Source organism: Panthera pardus, unplaced genomic scaffold (genome assembly GCF_024362965.1).
Source record: "Panthera pardus isolate Hobbes unplaced genomic scaffold, ASM2436296v1 HiC_scaffold_16, whole genome shotgun sequence".
NCBI classification, from domain to species: Eukaryota; Metazoa; Chordata; class Mammalia; order Carnivora; family Felidae; genus Panthera; species Panthera pardus.
The window spans coordinates 52,390,211-52,410,299 of record NW_026526721.1 but is presented as its reverse complement, the minus strand read 5'-3'; the positions used below and the strand labels follow the sequence as shown (position 1 = coordinate 52,410,299).

At 35.1% G+C, this 20,089-nt stretch overlaps 1 protein-coding gene across 4 annotated transcripts in view; it reads left to right on the top strand.

Annotated features, from left to right (window-relative positions):
• Window positions 1-20,089, top strand: part of CBLB (Cbl proto-oncogene B) — a 211,870-nt gene that overhangs the window by 161,889 nt on the left and 29,892 nt on the right. For 3 of the 4 annotated variants that reach the window (XM_019448254.2, XM_019448255.2, XM_019448253.2), the window contains exons 13-16: window positions 3,585-3,679; window positions 15,985-16,131; window positions 19,416-19,513; window positions 19,629-19,760. In XM_019448254.2, coding sequence (XP_019303799.1) covers window positions 3,585-3,679; window positions 15,985-16,131; window positions 19,416-19,513; window positions 19,629-19,760 — 472 coding nt within the window. The remainder of the gene's footprint in view (window positions 1-3,584; window positions 3,680-15,984; window positions 16,132-19,415; window positions 19,514-19,628; window positions 19,761-20,089) is intronic. The other variant, XM_019448256.2, reaches the window with a different exon arrangement.

Genomic DNA, 20,089 nt, shown 5'->3' with positions numbered 1-20,089 from the left:
GAAGTTGATGTACCTTCACATAACCCATCAGTCTCCCCAATTAATTGTAAGCAAATGCATTCTTGTGTGAAATAGGAGCAACTATCCTTTAGACTTATTTTCATTAGAGGTAATACTTCAAATTAAATATCATCTTCCCATTTTAAAGAAACCCAAATAAGCACCAAATGTTTACATTAGAATTAAGTGTACCTGTGGAATACCTACCTTAAGGGAATTCATAAAACGGACACCCTGTACATGAAGTGACACCTTGCTTTCCTTCATCATGTGTCCTCTGTCCCTGTGCCACTTCCCATCATCCACTAGAGGCATTTGCCCTTTTGATTTGCATCTTCGCTTGGCAAATGGTAAGGACAGCAAGAATAAATTCTACTGCATTTCCTACTTGTACAGAGCTGTTAGGGAAAGAGCTGTCCAGCTCATCGTTAAAATGAAGTGTAAGAATTCCCTGTGACTTTCATCGACTCCCTATCCCCCCACCCCTACCTTGCGTGATCAGATTAGCTAAAGTAATCCTTTACTTTTAACATGAAGCTGCAAGCTAAGAATTACTAGGTTTATTTATCTTGTATTATTGGTAAGAGATTTCTTTCCTATAGTACTGTTTCCTTTCTCTGAAATTCTTGCATTCTAGAAACCTGTCCCTTAATAGGACACCTGTCCCTTAATAAGTATTTTGTTGGCTAGATACTTACTGTTGTTGGTTTGTTTTAATTAGCTGAGGTGAAAATATTTGCATTAAAATGCTTTAAAACATCATTGGAAACTTGAGATTTATCTACTTAGATCTAGATGCTAACGTTGTGTTAAGCTATCTTTATTGGTTTCTCTCAAAAGGTTAAGAATACTGCTGTTTCTAATGTGATAAAAACTATCTCTGACTTGTTATGTTACTTCAAGTGACATTATTCTAAAATGACCCTGTGTACAATAATCTTTTGAAGAGGCTGCTAGATAAATGCATCGAAAGATTCCCCTTTTTTTGAGATTGTGGCTTTTGCTCTTTTGGTGGAGAGGCACATGTTTATGTGAATGACCTCAAACTTATCTCTAAATCTCAAGGGCTGTCTATCAAGAAATAAGTCCTCTATGTTCACTGGCTTCATTGCCAATCTGATGGTGTAGAAGGACAAACTATAGTGATATTTTTGGGGTAGATTTTGTGTGGGTTTACATGTGTGGGATAGGGAAAAGGGGTTGTGTTTGGGGTTTTGTACAGATAAAAAGGTTTGTCTTAATTGTGCTACGATTATCACAAACGTGTTCCCTGAATCTCAAGGATCCCAAACACCTTAAGCTTAATATTTAGACAACAGTTGAATCATAAGACATTTCGGACTTCCAAGATTAGTAACAAATGCTGTCTTGAGGCATATAGAAAAATATTAATCTAGGATAACCTAGAATTTATAGTAAGTTGTGTGATAACTCAGATTAAACTTCTTCCATAAGCCCAAACTTACCTTAATGTCTCCTCATTCTTCAACCTCCTTTAGCTGTAAGAGTACTTAGGATGTTCAAGACAGCATGGGAAATACAAAATGAATAAAACACAGTGTAGTGTGGTGAGAATGAGACAGGTGTATGATTAACTAAAAGATAAGGCGTAAGAGAAGTGTTCAGAAAATACAATATGGGATCCTCAAGAAGAAAAAAAAATCAAATTGAGATGCAGTGTAAAAGAAGGAATAAAGAAAGCTGTACACAAGAAGGTCACTGGCTATAGACATGAAAAGATTAGTAGGTGTTTTTATAGACACGACAGGAAGGAACCGCATGAGGTTAGAGAAAATATGCATAGCGAAGGAAGTCCATTTTCAATGGATAGAATAGAGAGAGAGAGAATAGGCAGGGTAGGTGAAATTATGGCAGTGTAGATTCTAACCAATAATACGGAGTCTGGAATTCTATACTATGTTATCTTTAATTTGTTAGGAAAGAGGTCTTAAAGGTTTTTTTGTTGTTTTTGTTTGTTTTTCTATTTTTTTGGCAGAGGAGTAATAGTATCAGAATATTTATGTTGGTAGTAATTTCAGTGGAATTGCGGTAGATTTGGGACAGAGGAAAAAGTTGTTTCCTCAGTTGAATAAAGAAGGCCTGAATCTGTGGGGTTTCAGTGCGAACTGCTTCAGTCGATGGCTATCCATCCGCACATTTGAGGAATTACTGTTTTCTCCTATTTTTAAACAGGCTTTTCAAATCTCCAGAGAACATAAAATATTTATTTTTAGCCCAACTTGTAATTTATTGCACTCCCTCAGCTCCTTTAGCGGCAGCTAAAATGATTAAGCCTAGTGAAGTGGGTACAGGTGGGAACATGGAATTCAGAATGAAACCGTGTTTAGGATCTGTTTTATCATAGTGTAACTATAATAGCGCATTGAATGAGGGAGCCGCGCAAAGGAGACATTGGAACTCTAGCACAGGTCCTAGTTTTTAGAGTGAAACTTCAATGCCATAAGATTTAGATTGTGTAACTTTGAAATGCAAATATTGATGTATTTCAAATGTATTCTTTAAACCATGTTTCTTATTTTAAGTTGATAGAGAAGGTGTGGGCTTTTCAATTTTGCATTCTAAAGCTTCAGCAGCATTTTAGAAATATGGGGGGAGGAAAAGAAATTGGTAGGTCATTGATGGGGCTTTAGGTCTATTCAGGTTACATTATAGCCTTTTGCTCCAACTTAAGCCTATCTTTTAAATATGAATGCGTAAGAGTTGAGGTGAGCGCCCCATGATAAAACACTAATAATTACTTAAAGATTTTAAAATAGGTTTAATCTTTTTTGTATGTGTGTGAATATGTCTATATGAAGTTATTTTCTCTTTTTTTAATTGCTTTCATTTCAAGTTCTCGGATTAGTCACAAGCACAGTTGCTCAATCCCTGTAGTGTAACTGAGAAACCTGGGAATCAGAATTTCTGATTCTGAGTAACAAAACACTGGTTCTCTGCCGGTACCTTATGAGCAAGGTAATTGTTTTAGTTGGTGGTGTTCACACTGAAAATTCTGGTTAAAATTGCACACGCTCTGAAAGAGCAGGTTGGCTCTACTTCCCAATAGTGTTGATGCTTCAGCCTTGAAAGATGAAAGGCATTTCTGTAAGGTTTTATCAAGAAGTTTAAAAATGTTCTGTTAACCCCAGAGAGATATAATTTAGAACATTTTTATTTGGGAGAATTGAAATAAGAATTGCACTGGTACTGCTTTTTCTTCCCTGAATCCTATGGAGAATGGTAACTTTTCAATAAAAACTGATGGTTATTTGGGGAATTTCACCATCTGTGTATCAAGCTGTGTGTATCTGTTTTATAGAAATTATAGTACGCATTCCTTCTCAATGTGTTTAAGAATCGTGTTGTATTATACTTTTTACATATAACTTGGTGTTCCTTTGGGTGGTGGTGGTGAATAATCACTATGGTGCAACTGACTCCTAAGTAAATTATATGATATTGCGCTTGTTTAAATAAACAGAAATTACATATTCTTTTCAAAATTATAGGTTTTCTGAGAGCTTCTACTGTTTTAAGGTCCTCCAGAAGTTAAATTCTAAATGAACCCTTGGATTTCCTTTCAGGTCTTTTCCAATGGTCACCTGGGAAGTGAAGAATATGATGTTCCTCCCCGGCTTTCTCCTCCTCCTCCAGCTGCTGCCCTTCTCCCTAGCATCAAGTGAGTTTTACTGAATTTGCAGACCATCTCTCCATGCATACGGATATGGTAAATAGTCGATATGAGGTACTCAATACAGAAAGTACAAGGTGAATAGAAACACATCAATAAAAGTGATTCAGCCAGATTTATAAAGTACCAGAAATCAAGGTCCTTCCTGATTCTTTGCTGGTAACCACAGCATATGTGATACTTACCTAAACTCTGAGGTTGCATGTGGAACAACAGGGAGAGAGAACTTGAGTCTTCTTTGTATCTAAGAAGAAGACAGAGCAGGGGCGCCTGGGTGGCTCAGTCAGTTAAGCATCCAACTTCAGCTCAGGTCATGATCTCACGGTTCATGAGTTCGAGCCCCACATCAGGCTCTGTGCTGAAAGCTCAAGAGCCTGGAGCCTGCTTCCAATTCTGTGTCTCCCTCTCCCTCTCTCTCTGCTCCTCCCCCACTCATGTTCCTGTGGTCATTCTCTCTTGCTCTCTCTCTCTCTCTCTCTCTCTCTCAAAGATAAAAATAAAAATAAAGAGGACAGAGTAGCACGGTGCGCTTTCCCCTCAATTTATCTCTCTTCCCAAGTGGTGTCACATTTATCCCAACTATCCAGTGTGATATCAGAAAATTAATCTTTGATTCTTTCAATTTTCGCAATTTCTGAATCCATTCAGCCAGTAAGTCCTATTTGCTTGTTCTTTTGAAGTTTTTTGTAGTCAGCTAATCTTCCCTGTTGCTTCATAGCTGGATGTCTGGAAGAACAGACATGATGGATGATGTGTTATGATTTTAGAATTAATATCAATGGATTTTAAAATGCATTAACTGAAAAATAAGTTAACCTGGGTTATCTCATTTGAAAAATGGGGACACAAGAAGCACATTAGGCAGTTAGTTAATATAGGTACCCAAGTCAAACCAGGATAAAACCAAGTCTCCTAATTCCAATTTTTCCACTCTTTATATTAAATCAGGCTACCTGCCTTTTCTCCAATATTTTTTGTTTACACAGCTGAATTGTTTTAATTCTGCTTTCCCCAGATCAGTTTCCTGCTCAAAACCCAGCATTGTTTTTTTCTTTCCTTTTAAGTTAATCTATGCTCTTCTGCTAGCAGTAAGATCCACAGAATTTTACCCAACTAAAATATTGTTCAGTAATTCCTAATGTTTCCCCTCCAATCTTGTCTTGATTTTTTTTTGGCTTTGTGAATTTTTAAGCCACTTCCTCCTATGCACCACCTTTTCAGAATCTTTATTCTATAGGTCCATGTCTCAGGCTCTGTTTCTTTATGAAAACTTCTCTGACTTCTTCATTCATAATGGTAATAAGTGGTAAGACTAATTCTCAGTCTTCTTCCTACAGTTTATTGTCTGCATTTAATTATGTACTCTGCTCCACTGTTTTCTAATTTTAAAGTGCTTCTTCACATTAAAAAAAAGGTTATAAGGTTTTGAGAGCAAAATATTTTTCTTGTCCTTTCTGATTCTTCCCTAACACTTTACTGTTTTTGCTGTGTGGTGCATATATCACAAATATGTGGTTACTTGGTTGATTATCGGGTAAGATCCTCACTTCCAACTGAAAGTCTTAGAGCATCTTCACTCCTTTCTCTGCTGGTCACTGAGATCCCCTATACATATGGATGCAAAAGAAGGATAAGCTAAACCCAGCCCCTGAAGTTTGCACTCTACTCTAGAAAATAAAATTAACACACATGAAACCTCTGGAGAACATTATGTTGACTTGTACAATTCTAGTTGTTAGTTTTTACTTTCACTTGGAGGAAAGAGTGTTATAGACCTTGGAAGTCAAGGATGTTTCATAAAGAGATGGAAATTTCCTGAGTCATGGAGAATAGGCACAGTTCAAAAAGGGAGCAGATGAGAAGCAGCAAGAGTGTGAAGTTTGCCATCATTCAGGGGACAGTGGGAAACTAAGCTCATTGGAGCATTCTCCAGTGGTAACTTTTCTGGGAACTGCCAGATAATGTAGCTGACATAAAAGTTGGAAGCAAATACACATATTCTGTATAGTAGGCTCTAAATCAGTAAGAACATATGATATCATAGCCTCAGATGAACTGTGAATATATGTAATAAAATATCTTAAGTTCAATTAATTCTGATAATTCAGAGAACGTCAGAAAACAAAGTAAATAAAACCTTGCCAATTAGGTTAAATTTTCACATTCTGTTTATTAAATTCATGTTGGCAAGTGAGATAAGCAGAGGTTGCAGTTTGCTTCGTATGTATTTTAGTTACGTGTTTCTCCTATAAAGTAAGAATAAATTCATAGTGTAATGTATTGACATTTTTCTAGTACTTCAGTTTGTAAATCCTTGTAAGTATATTTTCTCTCCATTTATTCTTGATTTTTCCCTCAGAAATAGTGCAGTTGCTTTACTTAAACAGAGAAATACTTAAACAATGCAGATTTAACAGCAAATTAGTTTTGTTTTGCATGCTGCAAATTAACCATAGTTAACAATGCAAGGGTTGACTTTTCATTGCACATTTATCTCTTCAATTTTTTTATTCTGACTATATGGGTGGCATTTGTTCATTGTATAAAATATGGAAACTAGAAATGACAAGAATTTAACAAATATGTAAATTCGAGCATCTACACACTCCAAATATCCATGTCCAGAGTTTCAACATTTTGACATTTTTAGACTTTTTTTTACATGACATAGATTATATTATAGAGATAATTCCCATGCCCTTCTTTGTTACTTAATATTTTAGTAGGCATTTTCCATAGTCATTTATGGACTGTCTTATTATGAAACCAGCATGGAATTCTGAAGTGAACATTAAAATTAAATCAGACTTGGTCCCAGACCTGACTCCAGCATATTAAATATTTGTCTTGTCTTTGAACAAAGTAACTTCTCAGGGCCTCGCTTTCTCTATCTGATAAATGAAAGAGTGTTTATCTTAAATGATCTCCAAATTCCTTTTGAGCTTCAACTTTTTAGATTCTATGCAATATGTTTTTTTAAGGGATGCTCATCTATAATGCTGACTTACATGAAATATTTGGCAGCTTAAATGTTCATTTGTGGCTCGTTGTGTCTCATTGCTGAAGCCAGCGTGAGTTGGATTACTGCTCTAGTTTTGCGTTTGTTCGTTATGTTTGATCTATCTGGGCCTCATTAGAATGTAAACCAGGGTACAGTGAGGAATAGACCCTTAGTACTGGAGGGGCATAGAACAGAGGTCTCAGCAAATAGGGACAAAATGGGATGTTGGATGTTCAAGTACCTAATTCTATGTTAGACTCTTACTGCATGTTTCAAAATAAGTCCAAAGCAAAATCACAAATTACTACCCAGACTTTTGCAGTTCTCACAAACGTTGAGACCCTCAGTGTTGAATTCAGGAAAGTCACAGCTAGCATTTACCTTTAAATGTACTTTGTATTGTTATAAATATTTACTAAAGAGTAATAAGTTATTTGATGTTACTCTGATCACCGTTTACTTGATATAAGAGGCTACTCTGTGATAGTTTTACTTTCTTGTAAAACTGTTTGCGATTATGTGACTTTTATTGTATGACTTATGTTGAGGCCTAGAAGAATACAGAATTTATTTTTAAGAAATATCCTGTTTGTAGAAGAAAGCTGAAACTGTACTAGTATACATTGATTTGGTTTTTGTTTTTTGGGTTTTTTTTTTAGTTTTTCTAAATGTTTCTATTTAATCAACATCATTGACATTTAGCTACAAGTGTAAAATTTTAAATAAAAGCTTGAAACATGAGTGCCTACTATTTTCTAGGGGGAGAATGAAAAAAATCCTATGTGGTTTGTTTTTATTACATTTTTACTAAATTTTTACTAAATTATATTTGTCTTGAAATAATTTGATTTTTTAAAATTTAAATGAAATCTGAAACAGTTAAAAAAAATTATTTCACTTGACACAAGATATTGACAAATAAACAGAAGAATTATTGCCAGTAATAATGGAATGATTATTTTCAAGTAAGATGTTCTAGAATGCAGATGAATGTCATTTTCTTTTTTCAGAAGAATATTTTGGGTGCCTTGTCTTTTAGAAATGCACCTTTTGTACTTTTGGAATATTAATCTTAAGCCTTCAAATGCATGCTGAACAAATATTATTTGATTAATACTTTTGTTAAAAAAAAAAAAAGGTTTAGGGGCGCCTGAGTGGCTTAGTGGGTTGAGTGTCTGCCTTCGGCTCAGGTCATGATCTCACGGTCTGTGAGTTCGAGCCCCACGTCGGGCTCTGTGCTGTCAGTTCAGAGCCTGAAACCTGTTCAGATTCTTTGTCTCCCTCTCTCTCTGCCCCATCCCCTACTTGCTCGTGTGTGCTCTCTTTCTGTAAAAAATAAATAAACATTAAAAAAAAAAAAGAAAAGAAAGGTTTGCTGTTGGAGACGGTGGTGTTGATCACTGTTACCTACTTTTCCAAACAGATAAGGTGCTAACAACATTTTCAGTTCGGTGAATAGAGAATCCTAATTTTTGCCTGAGCTACTTTTTACTCAGTTATGTGTAATAAGTGGAGATACAGCATGAACAAGATAAAATCCCATCCTGACTAGAACTTGTGCTCTAGTTAGGAGAACAGAAAGTAAACAAATAACGATATTGTATTTTGTCAGGTAGTTGTAAGTGCTAGGAGGAAAAATAAAGCAGGGAAGGGGATAAATAGTATATGGAGGTTTATACTTTAGGTAAAGTCATCAGGAAAGGTAATATTTGACCAGAGCCTGGAAGCAGTAAAGGAGCAAGCCATGAGGTTATCTGGGTAAAGAGCATGAAAGCTAGACGACTCAAGTGTAGAAAAGGGAGGCACGTGAATCCCTTCAGCATGTTTAAGAGCAGCAACGACAGTGTGACTAGAGTTGAATACGGTATTCAGGGGCTAAATAGTATACTGTCTTTAAAGCCAAGGTAAGAACTTTGGTTTGGTGAGTTTTAGAAAGTTTTGGTCAGCATTATGACATGATGCTGGTTTGCATTTTTAAAGAATTTCCCTGGCTGCTGTGTGAAGAATTGTCTTTAGGAAAGCAGAAGGGGAAGCAGGGAGACCCGTGGAGAGTGCCGTCATCTGATGCGGTAGACCAGTCAGAGATGGTCAGGGCTCTGACTGGAGTAACAGTGATGGAGTTACTGGGTCAGCTCTGGGGTATATTTTGGTCCAGTGGTACCTATTAATAAATTGGATATCTGTGAGCTATGATAGTGATGAATCGTCTTACATAAGTTTTTGGCTAAAGAAACCGAGTGAATGGTTGGTGCCGTTTTCCAAAGTGAGGGAGACTGGAGAAGGAACAGATGTGGGAACAGGACAGAGGTGTAAAATGGAGACTGAGGGACCTGAAGAGTTTGGGATGCCTATTACACACACACACACACACACACACACACACACACACACACACCTAAATTGAAGTGTTGAGGGAGCAATTAGACATAACATCCAAATATTATATTCAGGTAAATATTTCAGCAGGTATTATCTAAAGCTAATAAATTTATTTCTACATGTCAAATCACAAATTTAGTAGATTGGCTACGCTCTTAGGCATACGAGTGTAACTCTGAGATTTTCAACAGTATACGAACTTACATATTAAAGCATTACCTTGAAGGAGACTATACCACTTACCCCTGCAATGTTGATTGTAAAAACATTGTTGGTTCTTATCAAAATCTCCATTTATTACCAAATTGCTTCAGAAAATAAACTAGAAATGTAGTTTTGTGAATGTAACCTCAACTACTGCCACCCTCCAGAGTCACCAAAAAGGTCCACGCTTCCAAACATCAGCATCTGTGCATGTGAACACGCGTGTGATTGTGTTTGTCTTTAAACAGTCTCCAGAATGGTCTATATGTAAATGTAAGTGTAAAACTATAAAGTTAGATGAATATGAACGAAATTATTTGGCAAACTCATGGGAGAGAGGAGAGTTTTCTTTTGCTTTGTTTTTGACTAAGATTTGAAGACAGAGAAGAGAAAAAAGTACTAAGCCTTGGGAGATATTAATCCAAATATCACATTGTAATTTAAAACCACTGAAAGGGAATGAGCTTGATGGAAGTGTGTCATTTTGTATAGGGTGCATACCAGGTCTCATTATTTGTGCTCAGTGTCAAAAGAGCAGGAAAACATATTCTGTTGTTATTCACCTGAGGATTCCTGTAGACTGAATGTACTTTGGTTTTACATGAATCCTTTTTATGCCCAATGATAAGAAATTATTATTGATTTAAGTATAAGACAAATATGGTAGAAAACTTTTCAATGGAAGATAAAGCTGTAATTAAGAGGCTACTCTATTTTTTTTTTAATTTATTTTTAACGTTTATTTATTTTTGAGACAGAGCGAGACAGAGCATGAACAGGGGAGGGTCAGAGAGAGAGGGAGACACAGAATCGGAAACAGGCTCCAGGCTCTGAGCTGTCAGCACAGAGCATGACGCAGGGCTCAAACTCACGGACCGTGAGATCATGACCTGAGCTGAAGTCGGATGCTTAACCGACTGAGCCACCCAGGTGCCCCTATTTTTTTAATCCTAGTAAATGAATATGGTTGCTCTTTCATTAGTCTCTGAACCAGCTTTCCTCCAGTACCTTAAAATCTTTTTAAGACTGGCCAAGATATTGCACTATTTTTGTTTATTCTACCTTAGGTAAATGGAAAGGTGCATTATTACCAAAGATGGCGGTCTCCTGTAGGTAACAACTGACATGACATATAAGGGATGGTGGAGAGTGGGTCTTTCTTTTCAGTTTGTTCACTGTGATCACCGTGGTGTTCTTCTCTCATTGTATCATGTAGAATGTTTGTGCATTTGAGTCTGACCTATTGATATGACTTGATATTTGAAACTCAGACTTAACTTATAAATCGGTGAGTTTATGCAGCAAAATAAACTTTGTTCAAATCTCCCGCAAAATAACTTGACCATCCGAACTCAGATATTCTGGTGTTTTGTGGTGGTGAATCCCTGGAAACTACTGGTTGATGCCTTGATGAAAACAATTAAGGGTTGCCACTATATCATTTTAAACCAGTCTCAACAGAAAAAGCAGTAATATGAGTATTATTTCTCTCCTATTTATTCTAGTGTTGTAACTTCTAAATTCACATAGAAGTGTAATCCCTTTTCATCTTTTGTGGGAAAATGACGTTTGGTGGATGGCTATAATCTTGGTAGGGGGAATATCACTAATTCCACTGACCTTTCATTGTCTCTAACTAAAAGCTCTGACAAGAACTGATATACATTAATCCTAGTAGTCTGACAAACCTGTTAGTTATCATTTACAAAAAAGCTGATTTATGATCACAAAAAACCTAGCCATTGAAATGTGAGCCACTGGATTCTATTTAAATATACAATGTAAAATATATTCCTTATATTGTTTCTTTTTTGTCCCACAGAGGCATGATCTATCCTATATTCTCCATTTGTCCATGAACATATTGATCCATTGATAGAAAATGTATAGGATTAAAATGAGATTTTATTTTCATATTAAGGGAAGGCATCCTTGCATATTCCACAACAGTCAAGCATTTATCATGTTTATGTTAACGTTGCTCTGTAGTCTCAAATAGAATTAAATAAGTTATGTGAAGGCCACTAAGAATATTCAGCATATTTGTGAAGGATGCATATCTGCAATACCTGAAATGAGTTAAAATGAATTTTTAATCTTAAAAAGAAAATTTTCAGTTATTAAAGCATAACTTATGTACAGTAAAATTCAGTTTTGTGAGTTGTGACTAAAGCATGGTCCGGTAATCACCACCACAATCAAGTTCTAGGACAGTTCAATCACTCCAAAAAATCCCCCTGTGCCTATGTCAGCTTCTTCCCTCACGCCAGACCCCTGGAAATTACCAGTCTAATTTATGTCCAGTACGGTTTTGCCTTTTCCAGAAGGTCATATAAATAGAATCATGCAGTATGTACCCCTTTGAGTCTGGCTTCTCTCTACTTAGTATAATGCATTTGAGATTCATCAGTGTTGTCAAGTGTATCAATGGTTGGTTCCTTTCTATTGCTGCAGAGTACATATTCCATTATAAGGCATGCTTTATCCATCCCTCCACTGAGGGACATTTGGGTTGATTCCAGTTTTTGGCAATTACAAATAATGCCACTGTAAATATCATCATGAAGTCTTTAATGTCCAACATACTGGAAAATTAGATTTGCAAGAAAAGTATGTGTTTCCTCAGTATCTGTCTTCTTGATTTTTAAAGCAGACCCCAGAAAATTTTAGAAATGCATATTGGTTCTAAGTTAACTTAAAAATGTAACTTAAAATCTGTTTCTCCAATTTAAAAACAAGTCAGTGAAATGCTTATAATTAAATCTTACAGGAAAGCTTGTGTTAAACCTAATAATATACCACAGACTTTTCTTAATGTCATGAAAGAACACTTAAAATCAGTATTATAAAACTCACTCTGATATACTGGGGAAATTACTTATTTGTGGCATATATGCAATCCTTTCAAATACAGCTTTATTTTGTGTTACCACTTTTCAGGACTGATCTCTCTGAGTTAAGTATTTTATTTTCCCTGTTAGGATTCTGATAGTTAATACAAGAAATATGGACTAATGTATATAGCAAGCTCTGAAGATTTAGTTTTAATAAAAGATACTTTAAAAAAATGCCTTCAGAAATTACTAAATAAAGATTCTTACATGTAGAAAGCAAGCGAAATAATATATTTAAAAATGTTTTTCTAGATTAGGAAAGAATCCTAAAAATGATTGTTCCCTCTCCTTTAACAGCTTTGTCATCTGTTTCTCTGATAACCACTCATTTTTGTCTAAAAGCTGGGAGTGCCTCCCTTGACGCATACCATGCCAGGCCTTTGTTGACTCGGGGTCTACCCTTAAGCATTTTGCGATTCACGACAGAAAGACATAAATGAATATATAGAAATCACAATGTCAATGAAGGCACATATACTAAATCTACATTAATCAAAAGAATCAAAGTTGAAAGAAAAGTTACACAAATAAACCCCTCTGATGATATGCCTCTCACACCAAGAATATCAAATATTATAGAGGAGTGTATCTGAGTTTGTTTCAATATGTAAAAAAAGAAAAGCATTGCAAAATGTATTCTTGGTTGGTTCCAAGTGTGCACTTGCAGAAAGTGGATGTATTTCTCACCGGAGGCTCAGATAACTAACACGCAGTGAATTTAACAGGAGGTGCAGGTTGGGGAGAGGATGGCTGTGCATCTTTGAGAGAATGTGGCCTTGTTCATTACTCGTGTATTAACTCCAGAATGACAGCCACAGTGCAGAATAGTCCATGGATGTACGATGATAATACAAAGGGAATGAAGTAATGGGTATAAATGGTAAGATGGTTTACTTGGCCACTTTAACTTGGAACTAACCAAATAATAATTTGCTCTGTTTTATTCCTCTGATATCCCAAACATTTCTCAGAAGCCAAATCAATGAATGAAGTGTTCTTGTGTCCCTTAAGTTAGATATTTTCTTCACTGCCAAAAGTAAACTTACATGATAGCTTATGAAAATTGCTACACTAATTATTTTACCACTTATTTCAAGTAAAATTGAACGTACTTTTTGAATTAGTTTGTGAAGGAGAAAAAATCCCAAGTATAGTTACAAATAGTGTAATTATTTACATGAATCGAGATTTCTTTTTGATATTTTATATACAACTTCTTTATCTCACTTGTACCTTCTTTTTTATTAGAACTTTATTTTTTAGACAAGTTTAGAGTGATTAAAGACTTTGTTTTTTTAGATTCCCAGCAAAATTGAGAAGGTACAGTGATTTCCCATATACTTCCTGCCCCCACACGTCCCTCTCCCTTCCCATCAATATCTTCCTCCATAGCGGTACATTTGTTAAAATGGATGAACCTGTTTTGATATGTAATCACTCGAAGCCCATAGTGTACATTCCTATTTTTTATTATAGAAACTACTTTTATTTTTTTTTCCTTTTGAACTGGGTAAGATTAGTTTGATATAAAAATTTATGTAATCCTGAATAAAATGCGCTGGAATGATATTCTTATAAACTAGCTTCTGTAAATAGACTATTATACTGATATCAGAAGTTTGCACTAAAAACACAAAGAAGAAGAATATCTGACTCTTTAGAACTTATTAAAAAGGTGATAAATGGGATATCGAAGCACTTTTTTGGGATTTAGATACAAATGCCACTTGAAGACATTTTCCCTTCCTAGATGTAATCCAGTAAAATCCATTTAAGCTAATAATCTCTGATTAGTAAATTTTAGTGGTAAGCCTTTATTATTCCAAAAATCTTATTTGAGCTTTATTTTTCATTTTCTTCAGAAATATTCTGTTGATTTACTTCAAGGCAAAAGACTAGGGGGAATTACCCAGACGAAATTCTTCATCATTGAAAAGAAAATATAGAATCATCCACAACAGATGTGATTTCATAAACTGTCCATTCTTGCCTCAATATGCCGTGCTTCTTTGGAAACTCTTAAATCTTTGGAAGTAACCCCCAACCGGCAGATAGATTTCTGACATTGATGTTGTTGCTGAACATTTGGTCAAGAAGTCTTTTCCTTTTTCTTTAATACCGGATATGCTTGAATTGCATTGGCAAAAAAAGATTCATTATGAATGAAAGTATAGTAGGGCACAGAAAGGATGTATATTGTTTCATTTGCTAATAGAACCCATTCTGGTCCTTGAGTTAGCTAAATTGATGTCCATGTGTATAAGATTTTGTGGAAAGGTCATGTTTGAAATCCCTACCATAATATCCATCAGATCACAGTTTTGCAGTGCATGTACTCACCAGCCTTCATTTGGAATGTATCTCTTCTAAGGTTACACTATAGGAAGGTAGTTCCTCATAAGGTTATTAGCTTGGCCTCTGGTCAGTGACAGTGGACTTTCTGTCACTCTGTTACTATGATTTTATCTCACTGTAAGCTGTCATTTGAATTCAGAGGTTGCTCAAACAAACAAAAATTCAAAAATCAGTATTGAAGAAGTCTTCAAAGACAGGTAGAAATATGCTTTTGAAAAATCTTGGGAGAGATTTTTCTTTAATTTTTGAACTTTCTAGAGACTCAAATACATAGTTGAAGCTTGAAAACTTCGAGGTTTTTCACAATGCCTTCTTGTAATGGGCACAAAGAAAAGCCCTTAAAAATTTTCGCATTCTAACCAGCGAGAAGAAATCTAAGTGAAAAAGTTATTTCAGGTTCAATGGCACATATACCAAAGGACTCTTGCTCCCTCTACAGAAGGTGCTTCAAAATTGCAGTTCCAAAGATTAAAAAAAAAAAAAGAAAGAAACAGACGTTCACTATGATTATCAAAAGCTTTGTCTTGCAAACTAGTTGGGTGTCCTAACGTTAGGGTATGTTTGTGTGTTTCTACTTTGATATTTTTCACTTGCATAAGCAAGAGTTAAACTCCATTAATAACAATTGTGAAAAATTGTGAAAAAGGTCTGGGTTCCTTGTTTGTTTGGCTTTGTTTTCTTTTGTTTATTTGCTCTCATGGATGAGTATAATGCTTGAAAAACTTCTTTGGATATTGGGTGATTGTTCTACTCATTTTCTTTCTTTTTTTATTAGAGAATTGAAGCCGTGAAAATAATGTACTCTACCTCAAAGACTTAATAAGTTCTCTTATTATCTACTTCTAACTGTTCCAGTCATTTTTAGTTCTTAGTTGTTGGGAAAAAAATTAATAATTTGAATTGTACTTGAACCTTACTGGAGAAATAATTCATTTAATTGAACTGGATTTGTTTTCAGCTACAGGTAATATTCACAAGAGACAAAGTTGACCTTTTTATAAAGACTTCATTAATATATAAAACTACCATGTACATACATATATACATATATATATATATATATATATATATATATATATAAAATCTTAATTTACCCATTTAAGTTAAATTGGAACAAAATGTTAATATTTTAATAGCTTTGGTTTGGATAATTTTATACATTCTGTTTTAACTTCAAGATCTTTGTATTTAATTTGACAGGTTACTAGTTTTTCTTACTCTGCCATTTAAAATTATAAGTATGGAAATTCTTTTATTTCGTCAATAGAGTCTTAACAAAAGATTGAAAATCCTTTCATTTGTATTTAGTATAAGAACAGCCCTTCTGATGTTACCTTGTAATTGAAAAATGAACACAAGTGACAAAGTAGCTCCTTTGATTTGAATAGATCACATTCAACTTGCCTGTTCTGAATTGTTATGCTTAAACTAGACTGGATTTTTTTTTCCCTCTCTGGTAGGTGTACTGGCCCGTTAGCAAATTCCCTTTCAGAGAAAACCAGAGACCCAGTAGAGGAAGATGACGATGAATACAAGGTTCCTTCATCCCATCCTGTTTCCCTGAATTCACAACCATCTCATTGCCATAACGTAAAACCTCCTCTTAGGTAAGCATATGGGCAGCTTATTATCATCTCACATCTGCATAAGCATTATCATGTGTGGTATTTGTTTGTAGGCAACTGAATCACAGCTATTTAAATAAAAATCCTTGATTTCTCGGTCAAAGCCTCCTCTTCTTATATACTATTTTCTGCATTCCTTTCATAGAAAACTTAAAAGATGCAGATTTCTCATTACTCAAGAAGTCAGTTGACTAAACTAATTGACTAGTAAATCTAATGGAACATTTTGCTGCCCCTCTTCCCCCAAAACAAATTATAATCTAATAAAACTTTGCTGTATATTACATATAGTGGTAATTAATTCATGAATTTTCAATATACTATTTTCCAATGCATTTTATCAGTTCTTAGTACATACCTCATGAAGAAAAATCAGTGTCCAGAAACTATAGTATTACCTTTCTTAGAATTTTTTTTGATGTAAGGACTAGTATAATTTATATTCATTTCCCTTCTTGATACGCTGCCTACTTCTATTCATCATATCCTGAAGAAGTTAAGAAAAAAAGACTAAGAAGTATTTACTTTAACTGTGTTTTTTAATGAGGTACTATTTTACTTTTCCTTAGATCAAATAAGAATGTGAGAAATAGGGTTTTCTTTTTTTTTTTCTTCTTGCCGGTTGTTTGTTCTCATTGTAATGGAGACAACCTTGAAGTGTCAGCCCCACTGAGGTATAGAGCAGTTATTAAAACTGGGTGGTGCGTACTGAAATATTAGTTTGTGTTTAAGTAGGATGATTCTGCACTTGTATAATTGATTTATTAATCTGTAATCTAATACTATTTTTCTTTATCTCATCTGACTTACATGAAGTGCTCAATAAGTCAAATCTCAGTTTTAAAACTTAGTGAGCTCATTTCCTTTGTATGACGGAATCCCTGGAGCTTTGCTTGGCATACAGCACGGGGTTTCACTCACTACAGCTGGTGGCTCAGCCTTCCTGCCTTCCAGCACCTCTTGATTGAGGATAGGAAAACTACTGAACACTTCAGCCATCTGTCTTATCTTCGTGCGTCGTTTCCGTTTTAAGGTCAAGTCCATCAATGGAAAGCATTCTGTGAGTGGAGTGTTCCCTCCTTTTCAGATGAAAAATCTAAATAGAATTTTTTAGTGTCTATCTTAGACTATCACACCAAGGTGAAATGCAATACTTGGAAAAGAGAAGCAAATATTCATTTTAACCAGAGATCTGTCTAAATGAGTGATCCTGGTTAAAATTATCAACACTCTACAGAATTCTTAACCAGGATCACTAACATTCTGCAGTCTAGGGCTTCATATTTCAAAACAAGAACCATTTCATTTCTTGCTAATCACTGGTGTTTAAGACATTTGTTGATAAAATAGTGTCCTTGAGAAGATAAATGACTGAGAGGCAATTTGTTATTTTGGAAGAACCAAATGTCTACTACTCTTATTAGAGGAAAGTTATTCCTTCATATCGAATACAAATGGTCACAATTTTTAGTCCCTTTGGCTCCTACAAATGTATAGTAATGTGTAAAGACTGAAATAAGATGAGCTTTTTTGGTCTTCTTGGGATTTCATTTTTTTTTTCCTTGCTGAAGAGGTGAGAGGTATATTTGAAATGCTTTGAATTTTAATTGTTAGATCATATCAGATGAGATTTTTGGTGGCAGACCTCCCAAATCCTGAAAATAAATTTGAATTATGACCGCCATTACTATCTTTCCATTGTTATAGAGAAGTAATAAATGTTGATTATCCCTAAACTTAATAGGAGTGAATTTTTTATCTTTTTGTTCTTGAAAGCCAATGGATGAAGTACCTTCTTTCCTCCACAGAGCACTCTGTAAGCTTAAATACTTCCTATCCTAATATGTTTCCCCCACCCTTTGGAACATCAGAAGAGATAGATTATCAATATGCAGAAAAAGTTAAACAGTAGATGAATAATTCAATTCAGTTTCAGTAAAAATCCATCATTATTATGAAAATTCAATACATGATAACTATTTTAAAACGAACCATCTCTGGCCCCTGAAACAGATGTGGCCACCGGAGAGAATAGAAATGAATTTCAGATGAAGCCCTCTTGCAATAACTATTTAAATATCCGCTATCTCCTCCATTATGTATGTACTTTTACTTTGCCCCAAGAATTCAGAGTAAATCAGAGAAACGGAAAATGTAAACTCTGTTTTCTATAGCTTTTTATGAACAGAATAGCTTGGTGAGCAGAGAGTTCATTGTTACACAGCTATATTCTAAAGACAAAGTATGCTCTGTACTTTCTCTTCCTAATATCTTCCCAGGCCCCAGTTTTGTCCATTGTGTTCATAGTATTAATGAACACATAGTTCAAAGTATTAATACTAACAACAAAAATACTGCTTCAGTAAGTATTATCCTTTACAGACACCTTGTTGTGTACCCAAAGCCTTTGCTAAAGTCATTTTTCTACAGTTATCAGAAGGGCAGGGTTTTGTTCATAGTAGTAGTGAAATTATGACAGACCCTAGGTCTTTGAATATGCCTATCAAAATTTTAATGAAATTACAGAACATTTAATAATTCTCCTTCTTTGTGGGCTCTAGTTTACCTTAAGCAGAGCTTAAATTACAGAAATAAAAATATGTTAAACATCATTAACAAATAATAAAGTCATTGGGACTATTACATGTGTATATGTGTGTACACACACACACACACACACACACACACACACACACAGGCCTTACTACATTTTTTGTCTTCAAAAACTTGACAAGGTATTATTGAACTTGTCCAGAATGATGTGTTAATTTCACAGATGTGTTTAGGAAATCAACAATTTTTGTGGTGCTTGTATTTCTTTATTTCATTTTTTTAAAAAGATTATCTTTTTACTTATTTTATTTCTTTGCAAAAATAGTTCAGTAAGAATATCTGGATAGGGGCGCCTGGGCGGCTCAGTTGGTTAAGTGTCTGACTCTTGATTTTGGCTCAGGTCATGATCTCAGTCATGAGATCCCGCCCTGGGTCCGGCATTGCACTGGACATGGTGCCTAAGATTCTGTCACCCTCTGCGCCACCTCCCTGTGTGCTCAGGTGTGTGTGCACCATCTCTCTCTCTTTCAAAAAAAAAAATCTAAAAAGAATATTTGAATAATATTTCTTATACTTTTTCCAGAAAAGGAAATCACATTTATTTTCAAACTTTAGCATATGAGCAGGGTTGCTAGTTCCTATCACCTCTCCAAATTACTTTTAAATGGAAAGTAATCTTCCTTATGATTTTTGTTCTTTGATCTCTGTGTTAGGTCCTGTGATAATGGTCATTGTATATTGAATGGAACACATGGTACATCTTCAGAGATGAAGAAACCAAACATCCCTGAATTAGGCATATATTTAAAGGGTATGTATAAAACCTATCCTCTTTGTGTTCTTCATCTTAATGGTCAGAATTTAAAGGCAAAATTCCATGCCATTGTTGTACTGAAAATACATTAAGATTTTGTGTTATCCTCTAGGAGATGTTTTTGATTCAGCCTCTGATCCAGTGCCATTACCACCTGCCAGGCCTCCAACTCGGGACAATCCAAAGCATGGTTCTTCACTCAACAGGACGCCCTCTGATTATGATCTTCTCATCCCTCCATTAGGTTGAAACCTTTAAAAATCTTTCAAATAAGCCACCCTGCCTCTTCTTTCAGTTAATATCTGAGTTATTAGAATTCAGAGTTCAGTGTAACACAGACTTACAAGGTTATGAGTTGGTCTGAATTAGAATGGATTCTCTGGATAGTGGTGGCGCTTAAATTCATGTAACCATTATTCCACTTATATGATTGAAGCAATGGTGTACGTAGTTGGCCATCAATCTGCGTGTTATCAAGATGTCTCCTCATGTACTAAATGCAATCTTAAAAACCTATCAGAGCATCATTCCTTCCCCTGAGGCCTTGTGTTCCACTAGACTTGAAATGTTCAT